The sequence below is a fragment of the Odontesthes bonariensis genome, chromosome 9 (assembly GCF_027942865.1).
Source record: "Odontesthes bonariensis isolate fOdoBon6 chromosome 9, fOdoBon6.hap1, whole genome shotgun sequence".
Taxonomy (NCBI): domain Eukaryota; kingdom Metazoa; phylum Chordata; class Actinopteri; order Atheriniformes; family Atherinopsidae; genus Odontesthes; species Odontesthes bonariensis.
Window position 1 is genome coordinate 16,509,606 of NC_134514.1, and position 21,117 is coordinate 16,530,722.

Here is a 21,117-nt window from a genome sequence, read left to right on the forward strand (position 1 = left end):
AGACCCTGAATTAGCCCTCCTTTGTTCAGTGATGCGTGAGCTTGGGTCAGGTCAGATGATGCATTTACCAGCTGTCTGTCACTAATGATCAGCACCTGCTTCTGGGCTTCAGGAAGCATCTACAGTAACACTCGTATCTGATTCCTTTTGCTCAGGTTCCTTAACAAATGACTTAACAAACCCTACTTGCAGCATACAAGTGTTAACGAGCTGTTGAACTTCTAACACATTTTTGTCAAATAAGAAAAAATACTATTATTCCATCTTTGTAAACCATGTGTTATCTTAAGGAGCTAAAGGTAGGCAATGATTAGGTATCGATTGCTGCTGAAGTTTTAAAATCATTAACCTGTCCATGTGTACCATCGCAGCATCTGGCCGCATTGTAATTTGTTTTGTAGCCCGGTCACTGCTGAGTCACCGCTTCCTCTAAATGCCTCATCTTTCGCTTTCCGTTTCCTCTAATTCGTCTGTCCTCCGTGTGACCGGCAGGTGTCGCTGCTGCACCTGAAAACCTCCCCACATGACTTTATGGGAGTCAGGACTGAAAGTGCGCATTATGGCGCCACTTGAAGCGGGGTTGATGCTCGTGCAGGGAGTTTATTGGCTAGAAATTTCTCAAATGAAACTGCTGGTGAGAGATTTAGAGGTTCCTGCTTTTTCTCTCAGATTTGAAGGAGTAAAAAAAAGAGGAGGGGGACGGGCTGACGCAACCAGGATAAATATCTAAAACATCTGGTGCTTTGGAGCAGCTCGACTCTCCCTGCTGGTATTAGAAACATGTGTACGAAAGTTGGCAAGAAGGCTTGCTCGAGCGGTTGCAAATAGTTTTGCATCTGTGATGAAGCAAGGTAGAAACGACCAAAAACAAAAGCACCGAAACTGCGCTTCGATTACATAATGGAAAGAAAATCTCCTTGTATGGGTCAAGACGAGCCCTGTCAGATGAAAACGATGAATATTCAAATGAGCAAAGACACACGCGTTCAAACCCGTAGCAGCACCCAGGTTGCTGTCCCGTGGGGGGTTCCCGTCTGAGAGGTGACGCTGACACTCGCGGGGATTTCCACGCTGCGAAGCAGCCAATCGGAGCGGCTGCCGAAACGTCAAAACCGACGCTGACTGGCGGCTTAGACATCATACTACACATGGCTTCAGTACGGTTTAACACCTCTTAGAGCCGGAGCGTAGACTGGCGAGAGCCGTTTCAAAGCATAGACGCCACCGGTGATCCGGAGGAGAGGAATAATTCCTGGATTCATCCGCTTTTAAAGACGCGTTACGACGGAGTTTAGGGTGCTCAAAGACTTCTGACGTGCGATGAAAGACATGGACATCTTTAACGGGACCTCCGGTAGGTTTCCAGCCAGGTCTTTTTAGTGCTTTTTGTGTGCGTGAGAGAGCTGACATCATCCTCAAACATGTGATTTGTCATAGCAGAGGAGCCAACACCCAACCCCGGGATCAGCGCAATCCTGCCGGGCACTATCCCCACTTTTCGATCCTCAGACTTAGGTGAGTCTAGTTTTATTAAGTCTCTTTATCAAGATGCACAATAGCATGGATGTGAGTGTCGTAAATAAGACGTTGGTGCCCTGAGCCGACCTCAAGCCACACATAGCAGAAGTAAACCATCACCGGAGTACTTCCTTATTATAGACTATGTTGCACAACTAGCAAAAAGAAAAGATAAATGAACGCTTCTCAAGATGAACCATTTTAACCAATTTCAGGTATGTGCTCCATTAAATGTGCAACAGTTTCTTCATTGATGAAAACATAACAACCACCCTCAGCTGCAGGATGAGAAATCAGTTCAAAACTGAGTGAAGGGCCAGGGAATATTCACATTAGCAAAAGTTGCAAAAATGTATTTTTCATTTAGTTAAAACAAAAGTACTTGAAGTGTGAAGCACTTGTTAACGTTGCTGCACCATATTCACACTTTTACATGTTTACATTTCTGCTCTGTGGCAGACAGGACCGACCACAGCCACCCAACCACATCAGTCTGCAGGGTGTGAGTAGCTGCTGGTAACCATAACAACATGACAGGCTAACCTGGCCCTGAATATGAAACCGATTTGACGTGTAGAAAAACAAAAACAACCGCTCAGATCTGCTTACATTCTGAGCCACATGCTTCAGTCTAAGCTGCAACCCAATATATATATATATATTTTTTACTATGAAACACAGCCTGAGGAAACATAGCTAATAATCACAACACGCTTTGGTAATTATCTTGGGGAGTGTAACTTGTTTTGTCAAGCTAACAGAAGCAAAAATGTGTGTTATTTTCAAATAAAGCAGCATTTGAATGTATATATAACTTGACTCTGAGCTACTATTTGTCTCTTTGTGAATGCAGACCTGATAGATGAAATTATCTGTGGAGAGCGGCCAACAGGCTCCCTCCCTCTGCCGCCTCCTCCACCACAGGACACCCTCTGCCAGACCCCCCTGAGCCAGAGTCACGGGAACCCTCAGCAGAGCCCATCAATGGCAGCCAGACCCGTGCTGGTGGCAAGAGGCGCTGCATGCAGGGTGAGCATGCTGGGGTAGTGTTGTTACTTGTGATCTTGACTGGTTTCCACCCGGTGTAGTGATTCCCTCTGTTGTTGAGACAAGCTGAAGGGTTTGTTTCAGTTGTGGGTTCGGTTTAGATAGGAATCATCCTTTCTTTCATTTGTTGAATTTTTATCATTTTGCTTTTATCTGGATCCCGCTTAGGTTTGATACATGCGGTATGGGTTCTTATGTCCTCATGCTACAGGGTAGACTTGACAGAGATGAGATACGTACAGATGTAATTATCAATAAACCCACTCAGAAGTATCTCCTCCTGGCTGATTTTCATGGATATCTTTTATACTTCAGCTTGTAAGATCACACAGCATCTTTGGATAATAAAAGATTAACCCTTCGGAGACTATTTTCATGAAGTCAATTTTGGCCTGTCGATCAAAGCTGCAAGACATTTGGCTTTTCCCAGCTTCTCTGAATCTGAGCCAAACCAATGTCACAATATTCTATTAATTAACCGATTTGTTGGCACCCGCTCTTTATTTAGAAGCAGAATTGTTTCGACCCGTATTGTTCCAGTATCTCAAATGTGAAGACCTACAACTCCGTTCATTGTCAATCTGACACGTGATTTGAACACGTCACCATGTTTCCTCACAATTTTCTGATGTTGTAAAGACTCAAGGGTCTGTTTTTAGTGCTCATACTGTCATCGTGCTGCTGTACGAGGCCAGTTAGAATGAAACTCCTCTCGAGTGACTGCAGCTTTCCTGATGTTTTTTTTTCTTGTTGTTTTTTTAAGGATTGAAAGCCGGTTGAATAAAGTCCAATGTGCAGATGGTTGAGTGCTGTGTTGTTGCACAGAGCAGCAGATGGGCAGCGCAACAGGTCGACTCTTAGCAGAAAGCACGTGGTTTACAGGCATTAGGGACATGTTGTAACCTGATATGACTGCTGTGACGCTGTAGCCTGCACAAGCGGGTAATAATGAAGGGCATCTGACAACAGGTTCAACCTTGTGTCAACAAATATAGCTGTTTGTGCATAAATACAGCTTATTGAGAAGTTCTGGGTCTTTGTGACACACCTCCACAGCATGCTTCCCTGCAGGAGGAAGCTGAGAGGCAGGAGTGGGACGTCTTACACAAAAGTGTAATCTGACTCCTGCTTTCAGTCTGCTGTCGTTTCTGTTCACTAGCCAAACCCACCAGAGGTGAAAGGTCACATTTTTCCACCCCAAATCGTTTCTCCTATTGGTAGATCAACGTCAGGCTGAGCTGACTTCCTGTTCCTTGTTCGCTGGCTCAGCCTGCCAGGCCTTTGTTTGGGTTTAGTGTTTTATAGTGAACAGGTACTCCCGGGCTAACGCCCTCGCATTCACACACCAACACTTTGACAACAGACGGCTGTGGTGCGACAGGATATTGCGAGTAATGAGCTCATGCCGAGGCATCACCCAGATCTCTGCAGTGACGCTTTAATGAGCTCTCAAGCTAATAAACGGCTTCACGGCTGACAAAGGAGCCGGGCTCTGTGGCTCTTTGTTTCCCTGCAGGTTTGATCATTAATCTGTTGTTGTATCAGTACTTTAAAATGCGGCTGTAAGACTTGAGTGTATTCGAGTTATTGCTGTCTTTTACATTCCACGGAGGCCTGTAGGAGCCTTAACTGTGCCGCCGTGAGTGCATGGGGTTGGAGAAAGAGAGAAAAAGTGAAAGCAGCAGAGAGAAAGATACTATGCATTAAGTGTGAGAGGGAGCGGAAAAGCTTGGTGGTCTGTGGTGTAACGGAAAAAATAAGACATCAAATGCAGGAGGAGGAGTCGGAGAGCACATGGTTAACGCTGTGCTGTGATAGAAAGCACATGTATGAAGAAAAAACAAGCAGTGAGTCAGTTTGGCTGCTTAGTTTCACTGCATCGTTGCCTGAAGGAATACCTGAGAAACATCTGCCTCTCTGGTGTTTATCCACAAAGCTGGTTTGAGGCTGTTTACTTTCTCAGATTATACATTGACGCTGTTTCTAGAAGTACCGTTTTTCAGTTGTACTTGTTGGGGGTGAAGCTGGTTTCGCTTGCTCTGTACACACAGTTTAGTTGGTGTCAGTAGGGCGGTTAATGGAGTTAAGAATAAGCTTAGCAATTTACGTTTTTATTGTGCATAATTATAGCTATCGTGTTTTTTTTTCCTCCCTATTCTCTTTCACTGTAGTTTACATGTTTTGGTCTACCAACAGTTGTGTGAAGGAAATGATCTGAGAGCTGAAATGTGACATGAGAACGCAGCTGGACTGTTTTTAAGGAGTCAGAAGCCGCTGGATTGAATGCATTTTAATGGGTTATCACATGAATTATTTGTGAAGTAAGTTTACTGGTGAATAAATTTAAATCAGAGAAAAATTGGAATACAAAACTTTATTCAAGTCTATATTTATTAGCAGCTACTTAAAGCTGTGTTTTGTGTAACTGATGTTAGATTGAATACTTTAGATAAAAGTTGATCTTTTCTTTTGAAACGGTGAGATGGCCGGCTGCCTCCTGAGAGTGAATTAAAAAACAAACAGCAAACTGACTTGATATCTGTCTAAAGTTTGCTAGCTTTTGCCACCGTAAGCTTGTGGTCAGAGCAGACATGGTAACAGAACCGCTGAAAGCTGATTTCTATTTATTTTTATCAAGACTGCTGTCTCTTTGAGGTTTTCCGCTCCACCATGACACAATTTAAATCCATTTAAAATTTCGATATAGTTGATTTCTTTTGTTGTTTTTTTTACTCAACAGCCAAACATCGCCTCGCTGCAGCGCGCAGTGCACCCCTCCAGAGAGATGGCATCCACCCATCCTTCCCGGGTTGCCTCCTCCTCAGGTCGAGGCTCCTCGAGCTCAGTGTCCTGTCAGAACCGGGGCGACACCGCGGTACTGGAGCAGATTCTGGAAAAGCCCAGACTTGTAGTGGTGGAGGAGCCCAAGGACAGAGGCATGAGATTTCGCTATGAGTGTGAAGGCCGCTCGGCCGGGAGCATCCTGGGGGCGTCCAGCACCGACACAAACAAGACTCAGCCCACGATAGAGGTACATGTTTGGGTTCTGTTTTGGACTTTTAAGGGGGATTACGAGCTCTCTGAGATGGTTAGGGAGGTTTTAACCACAGTTGATCATGTTTGATCGTGTACCCCCGCGCAGAAAGGGTGGGGCTGGGAGGATGTGGGTTGTAAGAATCAATTAGAAAGTCCCCACAAATCCCAACCTGACTGACATAAGGTTTATCCCCTCCCTGCATACTAACGAACAACTTGACACTCCTCCTCACCTCAAACATCTTCCCTCACATGCTCGATGTGTTAATATATGATGCTGTTTTACATCACATTGGTACCCTCAGGCGATTAGTTTCTGAAACGATGAGCGAGTGGGGAGTGGCGGACAGGGAGGTTTATACAGGGAAAAAGAGGAGCTGTGGGAAATATGGGCGCTCACAGCATGAAGGACACAAAAAAGGGCCTGGATCAACAGGTAGTCTGGATTAGAGAAGCAAATATTGGATGTTTATAGAAAATGAACTAACATCTGTTTTGATAACGGATCATTTCTGCCATTTTAAGGCGAAGATTGTAAGGTTTTTCTGTGTAATATGTGATCGAACATGAAGGAGCTTCTTTACGTTTTACAGAGAAAACAAATTGTTAGTTGCTGTCTGACTCTAAATGGCATGTTATGTTTCAAGCTTCTGCTGCACATTTTTATTAATTAGTTGATTCATTTGATGCTGTTTCCAGGTTCCCACAGTTCATTCTCTTTTTTCCTTTATATTGAATGACTTAACTTTGCATGTCTCAGGTTTGACAGTGAGCTCCACCACAGTTTGTTCAGTTTTCTGCCTCCATTTTGGTTTCTGCTCATGTATCTTTGTCTTCTTCTCTTTCAGATTCAGGGTCCTATTGACCACTTAAAAAGGGTCACAGTCACCGTTTCCTTGGTAACCAAAGACCTTCCTCACCGGCCTCACCCCCACTGCCTTGTGGGTAAAGACTGCGTGGTTGGTTCAGGAATCTGCAAGGTCTCATTTAATCCTCACAGCAACAGGCGCCACAGGTGCACATCTGTCGGTCTTTGATCTTGAATCATTTACCATTTCCTCTTGTCAAACACTAAAAATTGTTGAAACGTTTGTCTTCTCGACTCTTAGCTTTGCCAATCTTGGAATCCAGTGTGTGAGGAGGAAAGAGTTGGACATTTCCCTGCAGAAAAGGCGAAGCCAAAATATCGACCCTTTTCAAAGTGAGCTGGACACCCATGCGAGCACACACTAAAAGAAAACGCTGCTTACATTTGTGACTCCTCAAAGCAGCTTCACATTGTGTCTTCTCGTCCCTCAGCTGGTCACTCAAAGGGCATCGAGGACATGGACATGAACGCAGTGCGTCTGTGTTTTCAATGTGAGCTCGAGTGGGACGACGGCAGGAAGGATTCTCTCAGCCCAATCCTCTCTAAACCAATTTATGACAAAAGTAAGACATTGCCAAACACTCCCGTGTGACTCTCCCACAGCATAACCACCTGAACCAAAAATAAGAAATGTACTTCCCCATTCTTATGCTGTGTCATCTTTATTTTTTTTTTTATTTTTTTTTTTTAAAGAGGCCACCACCACATCAGAGCTGAAGATCTGCCTTTTGAACCAGTACAGAGGGTCGTGCAGGGGCAAGACGGAGCTCTACATGCTGTGTGACAAAGTGCAGAAAGGCAAGTAGAGGCTTTCAGCTGAGGTGTTTTTTTTTTTTTCTATTCTGTATGTGTAATCAATATACAGACTGTGGAACAACTTCTAAGTGGGGTTCAGTCAGCAGACCAAACAGCATACACTTAGTTTATGACACGACTCTTCCTCTTGAGCTCCTGAACTTTAATAAACCATCAAACGAGGTCCTGCTGATATAAAACAACCCGTACCAAAGTGACTGTCCATTTCAGCACAAAAGATACTTTTACTGCCAAACTGCCTTTGGTCCCAGTTCTAGTCTTTATTTGAACCTTCTCCTAATGTTTGCAGTTTCACTCACTTTTCTCTCACAAATTGTAAAATATCTTCCACTCCTCTGTCGGATGCTTCAGCAGTACAGGCAGCAACCGTCTGACCTCTGTAGGGTGCTTCTGCTGCCGAGGAGGCATGTCGAGAAAATGTCAACATTATTCAGTTCAATTTGATTCGGATCTATTTATATAGAGCCAAATCACAACTAATGTCCTCTCCAGGGATTTCAAAGATGCTGTCCAATTTAGGACAAATCTAATCTAATTCTCTGTAATCCAATTATAATCCAACGAAATCGAATTCATTAAAATCCAAATTAGTCCATTTCATATAAGGCTAATTTGAAAACAGTTGCCTTGTGAAAGGAAACCAACAAACTGCATTGAAACAGTTTACTGGAGGGTGTTTGTGTTACTTTGTCCACACTTGTAGATAGAACAGTAACATTATATATGAAGCTACAGTTTAATGAACTCAACCTGAAGCTGAGAAAAAAGGCACGAAACACTGGAGACTGTTCTTTAAATAACATGGCTCTGTGTGTTCTGTTGTTCATCCACAGATGACATCGAGATCCTCTTCAGGCGAGATTCGTGGAAGGCGAACGGGGAATTCGCCCAGACGGACGTGCACCGGCAGATTGCCATCGTGTTCAAAACTCCGCCCTACCAGGACCAAGACATTACAGATGAGGCCGAGGTCAGAGTTGTCCTGCGTCGCATCTCAGACCAGATGGAGAGTGATCCGATCACCTTCACCTACCTGCCGCACAATCCGGGTCAGTCGAGATTCAACTGTCATTCCGAGTCAGTAAATGTTAAAGAGAAAACTGGTTAAACGGGTGAAACGAGGTGTTAATCTGAGCGTGTCTGATCTATTTTTACTTTAGATCCATATGAGGTGAAGCGGAAGAGAGCCACGATTAAGAGAGACATCAGTTTCTCAGAGAAACCTTGTGCAACAGGTGAGGTTTTGATTTGATGTTGACCTTTTTTTAAATTTTTTATTTTGGTTTGAGTCGAGCACAGCCCCTTTTTTCACTGCCAAGATGATCACTAACAACTTTAAGGGTGACTCTGTTTCACGAAAACTGAGCAGATACTCAATCTTGTGTGTTGTGTAATCTTTTTAACACTGTTTTAACGGGCTTTCTGCTCTCTTCTGCTGTTTACCTTCAACAAAAACATGGAATCTCCAGTTTCCTTTGTCCTTTTTACAGTTTCAGTAAAGATCAAGACAACCACATCCTCAAAAATGTTTGAAAGCAAATGTAGAGCTACAATAATTAATACAAATTCTGAGGCCATGGAAATTAAAGAGCCATTGGTTAATGCCTGTTCACCGACGCAATTTTCTAAGAAACCTAAAGGGAAAAGAAGTCATTTACACCACACCCGTGCTTTCCCTGCAATAACAAGCCAACATGTATTCTTCAAGGGGGAAAAAAAGTCCCTTTAGAAGCTTTATGAAGAAGCAGTTTGGTCAGTGATTGGTGTGTAATTTGTATAATAAGGGAGATCAGTTTGCATGGTAATTTAATTCATCACTTAAATATAATCCATAATACTCCACAACAAAGGTGGATTTTGGATTAAACTGATGGTGAGACATTTGCCAAAACGGTCCAAACTGACTGCTGGAAAGTACAGCGGTGTGAATGAAAACGTCATAAACTGCCACATATACGTCAATGACCTTTTGTGATGTCTTATAATAGGAATATGATATGACTCATTATAGAGGACGTTTAATAAAAGAGGTTACACTCAGAAAACGTACCACTGATTGTTGTGGGCCAGGTTTTCTCTTGTTATTGCCACCGTGTACATCCTCAGTCGTTCCAAATTGGATAGATCGAGCCAGTTAAACCAAGTTGGATCAGTTTGCACATTAAAGTAACGGGTTAAGGACGGAGTCGAACACCATTGGAGCAAAGTTGGTGCTTTGTTTCTCACAGATTTACCCAAAGAAATCGCATTAACTTCCTTAAATCGAGCACTTCTTCACAGCCTTCTGTGAAACACACTGTGGTAAACCTTTACTATATGCATACAGTACAAACCAAAGCAATAAGCGAAACACTAAATGGCACGAAAAGTTTACAACGTTTTACTGAAACTGTTTTTGAAATTCTACGGTCATTTTGAAGGCTTGAGTCTGTGGTTCTTGTAGATGAATTTCCTTCTGCGAAACTACAACCTTTAGAATTATCGTAGAGTTGAGTCAAAACATTAAAAATGCGCAATATAATCATGATGGATCTATTTTCTTGGTAACACGATCCATTTCTTCTCTTGCAGAGAGTGCGCCTGCCCCAGAGCAACCCCTCCGCTTCCTCCTGGAGACTCAAAACATGATGTCACCTGAAGAAATGCAACACACTAACCAGCCTGTGGTCGAAAAGTTGTACAATGAGCTCATGGACTCCAACTGCCCCATTGACGAGACGGCGATTTTGGATCAGTTACTCGAGTTGCCCAATATTTCCTGTATGCTGTCTGACCCGAACTTGCTCTCATCCATGTCCTGCTGCTTGGACCCCAACTCTACATTCGCCAATATGGATATGAACTTCAACCAGAATTTTGGCTCGTACCCACAAGACTTTTCCCAATATAGCGACTTACAGTTCAATATGCTCGTCAATGAGAACCAGAATCCACAAACAGAGCCACAGGACAGCATGGTGCAGGTGAAAACTGAAGAGGAGCTATGAGCAGACGGAGCAGATCCCCCTTTCGCTTCAGCTTTGTATTTAGCATTTGGATGTCAAACCAGTTTCAAACACTGCATGCAAAGACGATATGAGTGCATGTCATGTTGTCACAAAGCACAATGAAGCTAAATGGCTCCCATGCTCGTGCTCCTCGATGTATTTGTAGACTAATGTAGTTTCACACATTTGCGCTGTTTCCCTCCTATTCCCTCTTTAGCTTTGCCCAAAAGCCTTGCTGGTTCGAGGCTACGGAAACGTAACATTCCTTAATATTTCATATGCTGAGAGCATTAATTTCATGACTCAGAGCTCAGAGAAAAGGGATCGTCACAGTCAATATGGAGCTAAAAGCGAACTCATTGACCTTCTCTATTCAACCTGCGAACATCGGAAAAATTTTCTATGAATCACTCTCTGTGGTAGTAAGTCATTGTTGAGGCTTTCTGAAAGGTCTGTCTTGTTTGCTTACACGTGATTTTGTGAAAAAGACCCAACTTCCTACTTTGTTTTTAAATAACAGAAAATGTTTCTGAACCGCAGTTTCACATCGGGTCATCACACGGTTGTCTGTCATGGCTATCTTTTGATGAGCCCGTTGCACTTGTTTAATATTTAATCCACTTGCATATAATAGAAACCGCTCCTCCTTCTATTCATGGGTCTATTTGTGTCGGTTCCTCATTTTCCTGTAGTTTCACTCTTGTGCTAAGCATTCAAATTACCGCCTACTACTTTGTCACTCATCCAACTCTGCCTCTTTGCTGTAGTGTAAATAAGTCCGAAAAAATAAAAGGTAAATGTTCAAGTTTTGTTGTGTCGTTACTTCCTTTGGACCTGACAAAAAAAAGAGTGAGGGAAAAAAAGGGTCGTAGGCACTTCTAAATGTTATCTGTCTTCAGCTGCTGCCCACACACATTCCTAACCTGCTTTCTCACTCGTAAAAACAATGAATCTTGGCAGCTGCATGAAGAAGATCCTCTTGTGTTTTTTACATCTCAGCTTTTATTGTCATTAGTGTTATAACATAATCCTGAATTATGAATGACTTGTTTGTCCATATAGTTAAATAGCCACTCTCAGGATAAAATGTTTCCCTTGTTGACAGTCTTCAGTCACCTTGAAGTCTGCCCTCATACAACCAACAAACTTGGCAGTCACATCTGACAGCACTAAAGTGTGAGAATGTGGTATTTCTGCTTTTCTAGAAGGCTTGTAGGCCCACTTGTTAGTCACACAGTGTCTTTTGTAAAACCTCTTGGCTTTTGGGAAACTTCAAGATTGAGACAGATTGGGGAAAACAAATGAGTATTTTCTAACCTTTCATTACAAATCATGAAAAGTTTCTGTCTCCAATTTTTCAACCCAGTAAGCACATTAAGGTTTTCAGTTTTTTACTGTACATGGTGGGCATGTTGCTACATTCTGTTATTACCCATCTAATAAGCAGTTATCGTTGCCAATGTAGGAGTTTGTCTTTCGGCCATGATTAATAATAAAGCTCAAACCACTTATATCGAGGTATTTGTAACAAATAAATTATATATATATTTATATATATATAGTAAATTGTTCCTCTTAAGATGAATTAATGAATGATTGTTATATCTTATACTCTCCATGGTCTACCCGATGAACCAGTTTTCACTGAGCACTAAACACACCTGCCGAAGGGCTGTAACAACAATAGTTACAATAACTGCAGTATTTGACACTGAGTTTTCCATCTGTGGCTTGGTTAGCTCTGTTGGAAATGCAGACAGTACCTTTAAGTGCCCGTCCTGGTTGATTTGAACTGAGCACACAACTTACAGCCGCTGGGAAACTCCAGGCCGGGCTCATTTCCAAGACCTTTGATCTGGTATAGACAAAGAGAGATCCACTTTATTTCCTGTAAAATGGTGCCTGCCTGCAGCCTGCCTCAACATGTCCAGACCATCAGTTTTAGGCCATGGTCATCCCCTATGATAAAAGGCTCCACAAGAGGATGTTTAACAGCAATTTACAGCTTATCAAGTGTTCAGTTTTATTGTACCGTTGTTGTGGATTTTGCTAGAAAGGATTATAATACTTTACCCGTATAAAAGATGATCTTTTTTAAGATAAAGGATAATACAATGGACTGTGACGCTCACAAAACTTAGAATAGTAGTTTGGTGTGAATAATGATACTCCTCTCTGCTCTGCACTTTAATTAGTTTCAGAAAAAAAAAAAAGATGAGTAGTAAACTGTTACTTCTTGAACTTTATAGTACTGGAAAGGCAGACAAGCCAAGTACAGTTTTTAATGCAATGCTAACATAATGAAGCTAAGTAGTACCTCCATTTTCTGTCTTTACATTTACCAGCCCAGCTACTTACCAACTGACAAACTAAGTTGACCAATGTTAAGTTAACTAAGGTACTTTGAAATAATAATAATACTTATAATACATTTTGTTTACAGCATTTTTCTAGTCAAATTCACTAAAAGCTTCTCAGCAGTGGAAATCAGGGTTGTTGAACTTGGGTTGAACTTGAAGTAAGAATTCTCCTCCAACATGTTAACAGGGGGCTGTCCAAAAACCATAAACTGTAAAAGAGATCCACTAAAACCATAAACTGGGATGGTTTCTGTCGCCTAGCAACAAACATGAGCTATGCCTCACCTCTTTTGATATGTCAGTTTCTGTCAAGATCAGACTTTTTCTAGTTTTTGCTTTATTTTATCCCTCAAAGAATAAATAACTGCTCTCAGTATGCACTAGGAGCACATTTGGAAAGGTTAAAAAAAAAAAGAAAAGGCATTTCAAATACTTTTTAAACCACCTAACACCTTTTTATCGGTCTGATAAGGAATCAAAGAGACCTTTGAAAGGAAGCATCTGAACAGGTACTGATAAGACGACAGACTGTCGTATTTGAACTGAATTATAGCCGAATTAAAGCTGGTAATTAAAGCTGGAAAAACCGTGTTAAACCTGAGGACTGTTGTTCTCAGTACTCACAGGTCATTGTAAAAAGTCTCAATGAATGAAGTAAAAAGATTAGTCAGTGATCAGTGACAAAGACACAAAATTGTGTAAGAATATTAAATCACATAAACTCCAGTTTGTTGGAGAGAGACAAAACCAGCCGAGGAAGGAGTAACTGGATTAGCATGCATGGGAGTAAATGACATGAATCGATTTGTGGACATCTCTTGCTGTCTTTCTTTCTTGAGGGCTGCATGAGAAAACGGTTGTTTCATGAAAGCTTGAGAAAAGTTTGAACTGTGTCTCACGTTCAAGACAAAAGGTGGCAACCCAGAAAAAAAAAAAAAAAAAAAAAAAGACATTTTGATGACAGTATGATAAGATTAGAATTAAAACATACAGGATAATAGCACATAATAGCACAAAATGATGGGTTCACTATGCAAAGATATACAAGAATACTGACAAAATTCCGGCTGAAACACTTTATTGTGAGAGGTATCTACTGTGTAATGGAAACAAGAATACCAGACAGACTTTTTTTGTTTTTTACCTCAAATGTCAGGAGTCAATGTCAGCTTTCCATTCTAATGATAAAAATGCCACAACCCTTGTGTCAGGTGATCGCATCTGTTTACCAGACCATTACTGAGAAGTCATACCTATTTGTGTAAAGAGAAATGAGAGCTTCCCTCTCGATTTAAAATAAAGTTTTATACACCTGGTCGCAATATTACACATTAATATATATATATATATATATATATATAAATATATATATATATATATATTGACAGAAGTTGTCAGTTTTTGACAGGGTGGCAATTTTTTTTAATGATTAAACGTCTTTATGTTTGAGGCCTCATTTGGTTTAAGGGAAGAAAAAAATAACCCCAAACATAGTCGTCTGTGATCAGTCACACATAGAAGGGGAAAAAGATCACCAAATTTACACACTGTGTGTTACATTCAGAGTTTATTTACTTACTGTGATATGCACATCACGAGAGGGTAATTCCAGGCAGATGCTGTATCTATATATGGAGTGAAGCATTCTGGTTCCAGGTATCAATTTTGTTCTCCGTTGCCTAGTTACAACACCCACGGGAGTCCCCAGACCAGGAGGGACTCACCACTTGAGGCTGCAACCACAATGAGACAAAAACAACTAACATGAGAGCTGAAAGTAAAACCTGACGAGAAGCGGTTGTTTTCATTGTCTTTACAAACCTCAGCACCTTTCTTTTTTCCATTTGTTAACTCCTTCGAACCTTATAAGGACATTTGCTTGATAGCCGCTGCTTTCATGGGCAGAATTGCCGTTTATTACAATCACGAAACACTTTTTGAAGTTACCCATAATTTCTAAAAAAGGAAACGCATTTTGCGCCAAATGCAGTAATTCACAGATTGTGGAAATTTGACACATTCAAGTGCAGTTAACAGGCAGACAGGTGAAGTTATTTGGTTTGGCTTTGTGAAGCGCATTTGATATTACATGATTTTAGTAAAGGAACATTTGGCTCTATAATCAAACTGTAAATTGACTGTAATCATACAGCATTTTTCTAGTCTTGTTGACCAATCAAAAGCCCCATTCAACCATTCACACACAGATTCATGTGGTATTTTTTAGTTGAAACTATTTTTGGAATTCACTGTCTGGCTCAAGGACATTTTAAAGTAGCAACTCAAGAGGTAAAACTGCTGACCGGGAGATGACAGCCCTTACCTCTTGAATTCAAACAATCGTCTCAAACGGCTTCTTTACTGATTTGAAACCCTTTGACTCCATCTAGTGGACAAGCATGGTGTCACAAGCATAACATCCACAAATTTGGTAAATGGGCTTGAAAGAAAAATTCCATATTTTGGGAAACACTGGAAAAATAACCTTAGCTTTACACTTATTAACTTATTAATTTTTTTTAACTCTGTCCTGTCCAGGATGGCAGTCTGAGTGGTGGTTTAAATGCCGTGTTGTGCCAAACACATTTGCTTTGCTAAGAGAAGCTTTATTGATATAGAGCTCCCAGACATGCTTAAGTACTATTTATCTATTTATTTTTGGTAAAATGATATATTAATGCCAAACCTGACAGGGGGAACTAATAAAGGGGAAAACGAGACAGAGATACAAAGGAATAATATAAGAAAACAAGACAAAACCTAGACAACATCTGTAGAGATACTTAACAGAAAAAAAAAATCCTCCAGCCACTGTGGGGAAACCAAGTGGAGAGCCATCAGGAGCACCTACAGGAAGGCAAATGGAGAAAAACACAAACAACAACACCAGCAGCAAGACTGTGAAAACACAAGTGTGGATACTGTTGATTAAAACCCAGCACAACACAGCAACTGTATAATAAGCATGTGAGTGAGTCAGTGAATGAGTGTGTGTGTGTGTGCGTGTGTGTACGTGCACAAGAAAAATATATGGCATAGGTCTTACATGTATTCTGCTCAATAATGGGTGCAGAGGGCCACCACCACGTCCGGGACCCACAGCGACAGCGACAGCATCTGGTTTTTCCAGAAAACCCTAAAGGCTTGAAAAGGGTATTTTAAACAAAGGTCTAAAGTTGAGCTTGGCTATTTAGCGGTCTTCTGTGCCTGTACAAGAAACAACTTGGTGTATAAACCACCTGAGACATCAAGTTTTCATTTCACACGTTGGTTTAAGTACAAACAAGACAAGTGTTTTTAGTGAGTTTTAAGCTGTTTCTCTAATGTTTCAAGCTCCGAAACTCATTGAAGCAAGCAGTGATGTTTATAAGTCATGAACTTTTGAAATGTTAATAAAAAACGTGACCAGAAACAAGTTTTAGGAAAAAAAAAAAAAAAAAGAGACTTTTTATTTGTTTAGATATCAACATGTGCCTCCATATTACAGCTGATGGAGGCCTTTTCTTCCCTTCAGCCCTGAAATGTCTCATGGTAAACTATAAAGACAAAATAAAACCTGACCGAAATAAATAACTCCAGCACGACTTTGTTGTTTGTGCCACTTCCACTTTTGTGTTGCTCCCAGATGGAAACAAAAGCTGAAAATGCAGAAATTCTCCTGAGGTTGCATTCACCACGGAAGAAGGGACGAAGTCACTTAAACTCCCACCACCACCACCTGGGGAGGCCTGGCAGTTCAACCAACTTCATCTTTGTTTTTTAGTCTCTGTCCTGTTCAGACAGTCACTTCTTCTCTATAAGATGCGGCTCCATCAGTTTAATCATCTGGAGCTCCTGCACCAGCTTGTCCACACAGACCTTAAACTGAGGCTCAGGCTCCTGAGAGACAAGAATCAAAACAGAACAAAGTCACAAAGCTGTGTTTTTTAATGCAGGTTATTTAACACTTAAATGGAATAAAAGCTAACGTCTTCAGAGGAAACAGTGGCCAGGACATTGGGTTTAAATATAATGTGGAAGTAGCAACTTCATAATAACATTCAGCCATTGGATGCACAAAGTATCTGTCCTCTACTGGACTCTCTCCAGAAGTATGTCATACTTAAAAGCCAAAGAGCCATCACTGTAACAGAAGGTCTAAGGAGGATTCGTTACCGTGTGCTCCAGCTGCCTCTGTTTCTCCACGGCCTCGTCCAGACTCAGACCCATCCACTCGGCCTCCTCCTCTGGAATCTCAAACTGCTGCTTAGGCCAAAGGAAGCGAGACAAGCAACAATCAGCGTTGAACTCTTCGGATGACCGTAATGAATGAGTTGGTCGAGTGTCCAACACGTTTAGGATCCTCAGTGGACTTGTGACCTACCTTGTACTTGTTGTAGACGCTCTCCTTTTTGACGGGGTCGTCGGGGTACAGCTCTGTGTCTTTGCGTGCCAGGCGAAGCAGCATTGCCCTCTTCAGGTCCATCCCCAGTTTGGAGTTCAGGTCCTCTTTTGGTGTCTAAAAGCAGTTAGGCATCAGAGTCACGCGGACAGCTCGATCAGAGAAGTCATTTTGTTGAACCAGCACAGTTTTTACGTACATTCAGGATATAAAAATCGAATCCGAAGGCGGCATCGATGAGGTCCATAGTGCGAGCTGTGACGGTGATGGTGAACTTGTGATCGAGGATTTCGCTGTACAGCTCTCTCTTGAGCAGCTGTGGTTTCCAGGTCTTCTTCACTCGATTGGACATCTTAAAAAGAGACAATTAAGAGATCAGACATCTGTGGCAGCATGATAGATTTCTGTTTGGTGTTACGAGGACAACGTGGAGTCATCGCTGCTACACAAACGTGTTGTTTAAATTTTTTTATCAGAACTCAAATCAAAAACAGTAGCACAAAGACAGAAAATCATCTTCCGGGAAGACTCACTTTGTCATTGTTTGCATATCTGAAGCCCTGAACCCAGCCCTCTCCACTCCACAGGCCGTCCTGGGACTGTGGAGGATAGTAGATGGGGATCGGGATGTCCTGCACCCGCTGCTTCATCCCTGTCTTCGGGTTAGCTCGGTACTGGACTCCCAAGGGCCTCCAGTGTACAGGTGTGGGCTCTTTGGGCTCAAGGGACTTGAGGTAGTGTTTAGGGAGGCGGGAGTAGATGCCCTGCTTCAGTTTCAGGGCCTCCCAGATTTTGGGCGGGTATTTATGGAGAGGCATGGCGTACTTCTTGTCTATTTTCTACTGCCAAATCTGATTAACAAAAGAGAGACGAATTAAACCAACATCACTTAGTCACTGCAGGCAGTCGATAAGAAAAACAAATACTCATCTACAGTTTTAATGAGTAACAGCTCTTCCACAAGCAGAAATGTTACAAAATGTTGGTTCAGAGTTGAAACAGAAATCCTCTCAGTGCTAAATGAGATGATCAACCCAATGATTAATCTAAGATGTAACGACAGACTGGATGCGATTCCCCATGATCAAGTTCAGCTCTTTGTTGTGAGTATTCAAAATATTCAAATCCCCGTCATGTTCAAATCTACGGATGTAAACTGAGTGTTTCCCATCAGACGAGCTGGATACGTTGAATGTTTTCAGGATCAATCATTTCTGCAATTGGGAAGTGGGGCTGTGCACATGTTAGACAGGTTGGGATGACATTTATCAAAGACTCTGATGATATTGGTCTCAGGCTGCATTATTAACCTAAATGCCCAGCAGACGTGCTGCAGCACAGATTCACAGAACTGTCCTGTAAAATCATTGGAAACAGGAGCCCATCTTCAGGCTAAATCCAGATTTATATTAATGTTTTCATGCAAATCCAACCATGGGTTCCTCTGAAGAATCACAGGATTTTTCTTATTATTTCAACTCAGTAGCGTTTGCATTGGTGGCTTAAATACCAGCCTATAATTTTACAGATAATTAAGAAAAAATTTAATACAACTTTTTCTTTAGAATTTAAACCCAAAGTGTGTACATTTTTTACAGAAGTTCCTTTTCTCTGAATTTATATTTCCCATGAAAACTATCTCCAGTACAAACGTAAAGGTTTCTCAAAACATGAGATCGCGATGAACAATTGACAAATAATAATAAAAAAGATTGTTAGATCGACATTTAATCATAATTGTTTGTTCTACAATACGTTACTGAATGAATCAGTTAAAAACACGATTTTCTTAAACAGCAACTAACAGTTCAGTTGTGACAGGCTATCTGCCTTAAATCAGAAGCATTTATTAACAGAAAACCACAAGTGCAACTGGTTACGTTTCATAATGTTTCTCGTTAGAAAGACGCCCGCTGACGTAGAACAAAAACACAGCTGTACGTCACATGAAATGTGGTTTTAGCAACTCTCTGAAACAGCACGTTTAAGGGACCTTACCGAGAAATAAGAGAACATAGAGAGTTTTTAATCCACGTTAGTCCAAATTCAAGAAGGCAAGGACATCATGCATCCTCCAGCTCGATTTCCGCGTGAAACGTGATTGGATGACCGACAGGAAAGTCTCACAGATGATTGGCTCAACATTGCTGTCAATCTTTTTTGTTTCCGGACAAACCGGATGTACTTTCATAGACATTAAAAAAGTGGCAGATTAATACAACAATGTGTGTATTATTTCATTTCTATTCCCTTTGACTCCAGAATAATATGTGACAGCATCTAAAACACTGACAACAACTTTTCTTTTCACTTTGGACCAGCATTAACTGATGGTCCGTGTCATTTTTATTTTAGTGATTTATCATTACAAAACCAAACAACCAACACAGTACGGAAATAAGGTAAACAAAAATCTAATATTAAATCAGATGTATCAAACTGAAAAATAGCTCATTGTTGTTGTAACCATCAAACTGAATTTTGGTCTTTAAAACATGAAGGACCACATGAAAGTAATCTTAACAAAACAATAACAACAAAATAAGAAATCATAAATCAGCAAATAGTAAATAAAACTTTAAAGATGTTACTACTTCATCATATTTACCACTAAATATACAAAACAACAAAGAAAGAATTGATTGAGATGTTTTTACTCAGAAATACACATTTCACCCAGGACCATGCTATTTAATGTTATTCTGTAAATTAAACTGTTTTATAATTATTTAAAGGTCAGAGCCTATCTTTGAGTAGTTTAACTTTTAGCTTATGTTCATAAAACGTTAATTTAGGAAGATAAAATCTAATTCTATGAATAGCCTCGAGCTTTAGTTGCAAGATAAACACAACATAAAGCCAATGAAAAGCCAAATAGATTTATTTTGATGAATATTAATAGTTTAATCAAATCAAATCAAAACAAATTTATTTATATAGCACATTTCATGTACAAACAATTCAAAGTGCTTTACATAAAATAAAAGCATTGCAGCAGGGAGTGGAAGAAGCATTAAAATACATAAAATAATATAAAGAGAAACAAATAAAATCATTTAAATGAATTTAAAAACAAGCAACAGTCAAGATAAGTTAAAAGATATCGTGCAGATTTCATGCATAGACACATGAGAAAAAAAAAAAATAGATGATCACCTATGTATTTTTCCTTCAAATGACAGAGCTGCTAATGTGAGACTTTTAAGTTGAAGTGGAAGGTAATTCGCTGGGCAGGAAGTTAGCTTGTCAGGTCAAACATAGATAGGGTTTCAAACGGCTGAAAATATTTCAAATAAGGAAGGTGCATTTGTCACCTTACACTACACGAACAAATAAAGTTATAAAACTGCCTTTCGATACATGTTGGGCGAACAATTCATCGCCCGGAAGGTGGAATTGAACCACTCTGCCGCTAAGCAGCTACGGGTTTGAAGCCCGCACCCCGGACCACCGAAGCTCATCCGGGCACTAAGCACATAGAACTCCACGTCTTTTAATACCTCACACAGATCTTACTATTCTGACTAACGGTGTCGTAGTGACAAATACTCATATTTACATTTTATCCATAGAAGATCATATAAAGAAGCTACAATCCTTTTCTGCACGTCTTACATCGTGTTTCTGTTAAACAAACAGCAAGAAATCTGAAACGTTTGGGGGGAATTCTGCGTTATGCAAAGCAGACCTAACCCGATAGGCTGCCTGTAAACACTGAGGTGGAGCCACAACTGGTCCTCACAGGTGAAGCTAAACAGCTCGTCAAGTTTACAGTTAAACACAGTAGTTATCATTTGGAGCGCTTTAAGCACAGGTACATGCAGTTAACACTTTCATGTGCTGCCGCAAGAACATTCCTGAGTTACACCTGCGCTTTCCCACAGTGACAGAGCTTCATTTCTGATAAGAACATCCTCAGTGTGATCTGACTTGCTCTTATATCCTCACCCATAGCTGACTTTCTGCACTCCTTGAATTGTGAGACCTTGCATCGGCGCTACAATTTGAATATCTGTGCTTTTTTGTTGCCGATATTAAAATCTACAAACACTTTATCCATCAGAGATCCCATTCTGAAAGAGACATTTGTCTACTTCAGCTAAC

General features: G+C 40.9%; 2 protein-coding genes and 1 non-coding gene across 5 annotated transcripts; 1 reads left to right on the forward strand and 2 right to left on the reverse strand.

Moving 5' to 3' along the window:
• The first annotated feature begins 482 nt into the window (after positions 1-482).
• relb (v-rel avian reticuloendotheliosis viral oncogene homolog B) lies at positions 483-11,077 on the forward strand. 3 transcript variants are annotated; one of them, XM_075473402.1, is made up of 11 exons: positions 483-1,354; positions 1,438-1,515; positions 2,372-2,547; positions 5,306-5,596; positions 6,450-6,616; positions 6,711-6,802; positions 6,901-7,032; positions 7,163-7,267; positions 8,119-8,334; positions 8,446-8,520; positions 9,857-11,077. In XM_075473402.1, exons 1-11 carry the CDS (start codon positions 1,321-1,323, stop codon positions 10,270-10,272), a joined length of 1,782 nt encoding a protein of 593 aa, XP_075329517.1. In that variant the 5' UTR covers positions 483-1,320; the 3' UTR covers positions 10,273-11,077. The 3 variants fall into 3 exon arrangements, with proteins under 3 accessions (XP_075329517.1, XP_075329519.1, XP_075329520.1); XM_075473404.1 differs by having other exon boundaries at positions 1,441-1,515; XM_075473405.1 differs by lacking the exons at positions 483-1,354; positions 1,438-1,515; positions 2,372-2,547 and adding an exon at positions 3,777-4,081.
• A 4,193-nt stretch (positions 11,078-15,270) lies between these two features.
• On the reverse strand, positions 15,271-19,099 carry mrpl28 (mitochondrial ribosomal protein L28). Its single transcript, XM_075474388.1, has 6 exons — positions 19,012-19,099; positions 17,547-17,864; positions 17,213-17,365; positions 16,996-17,130; positions 16,788-16,874; positions 15,271-16,511 (listed from the first exon to the last, which is right to left on the reverse strand). Exons 2-6 carry the CDS (start codon positions 17,829-17,831, stop codon positions 16,416-16,418), a joined length of 756 nt encoding a protein of 251 aa, XP_075330503.1. The 5' UTR covers positions 17,832-17,864; positions 19,012-19,099; the 3' UTR covers positions 15,271-16,415.
• A 1,294-nt stretch (positions 19,100-20,393) lies between these two features.
• On the reverse strand, positions 20,394-20,480 carry trnastop-uca (transfer RNA opal suppressor (anticodon UCA)). Its single transcript has one exon. It is a non-coding gene; the product is annotated as a tRNA-Sec (tRNA).
• Between the last annotated feature and the right edge of the window lie 637 nt (positions 20,481-21,117).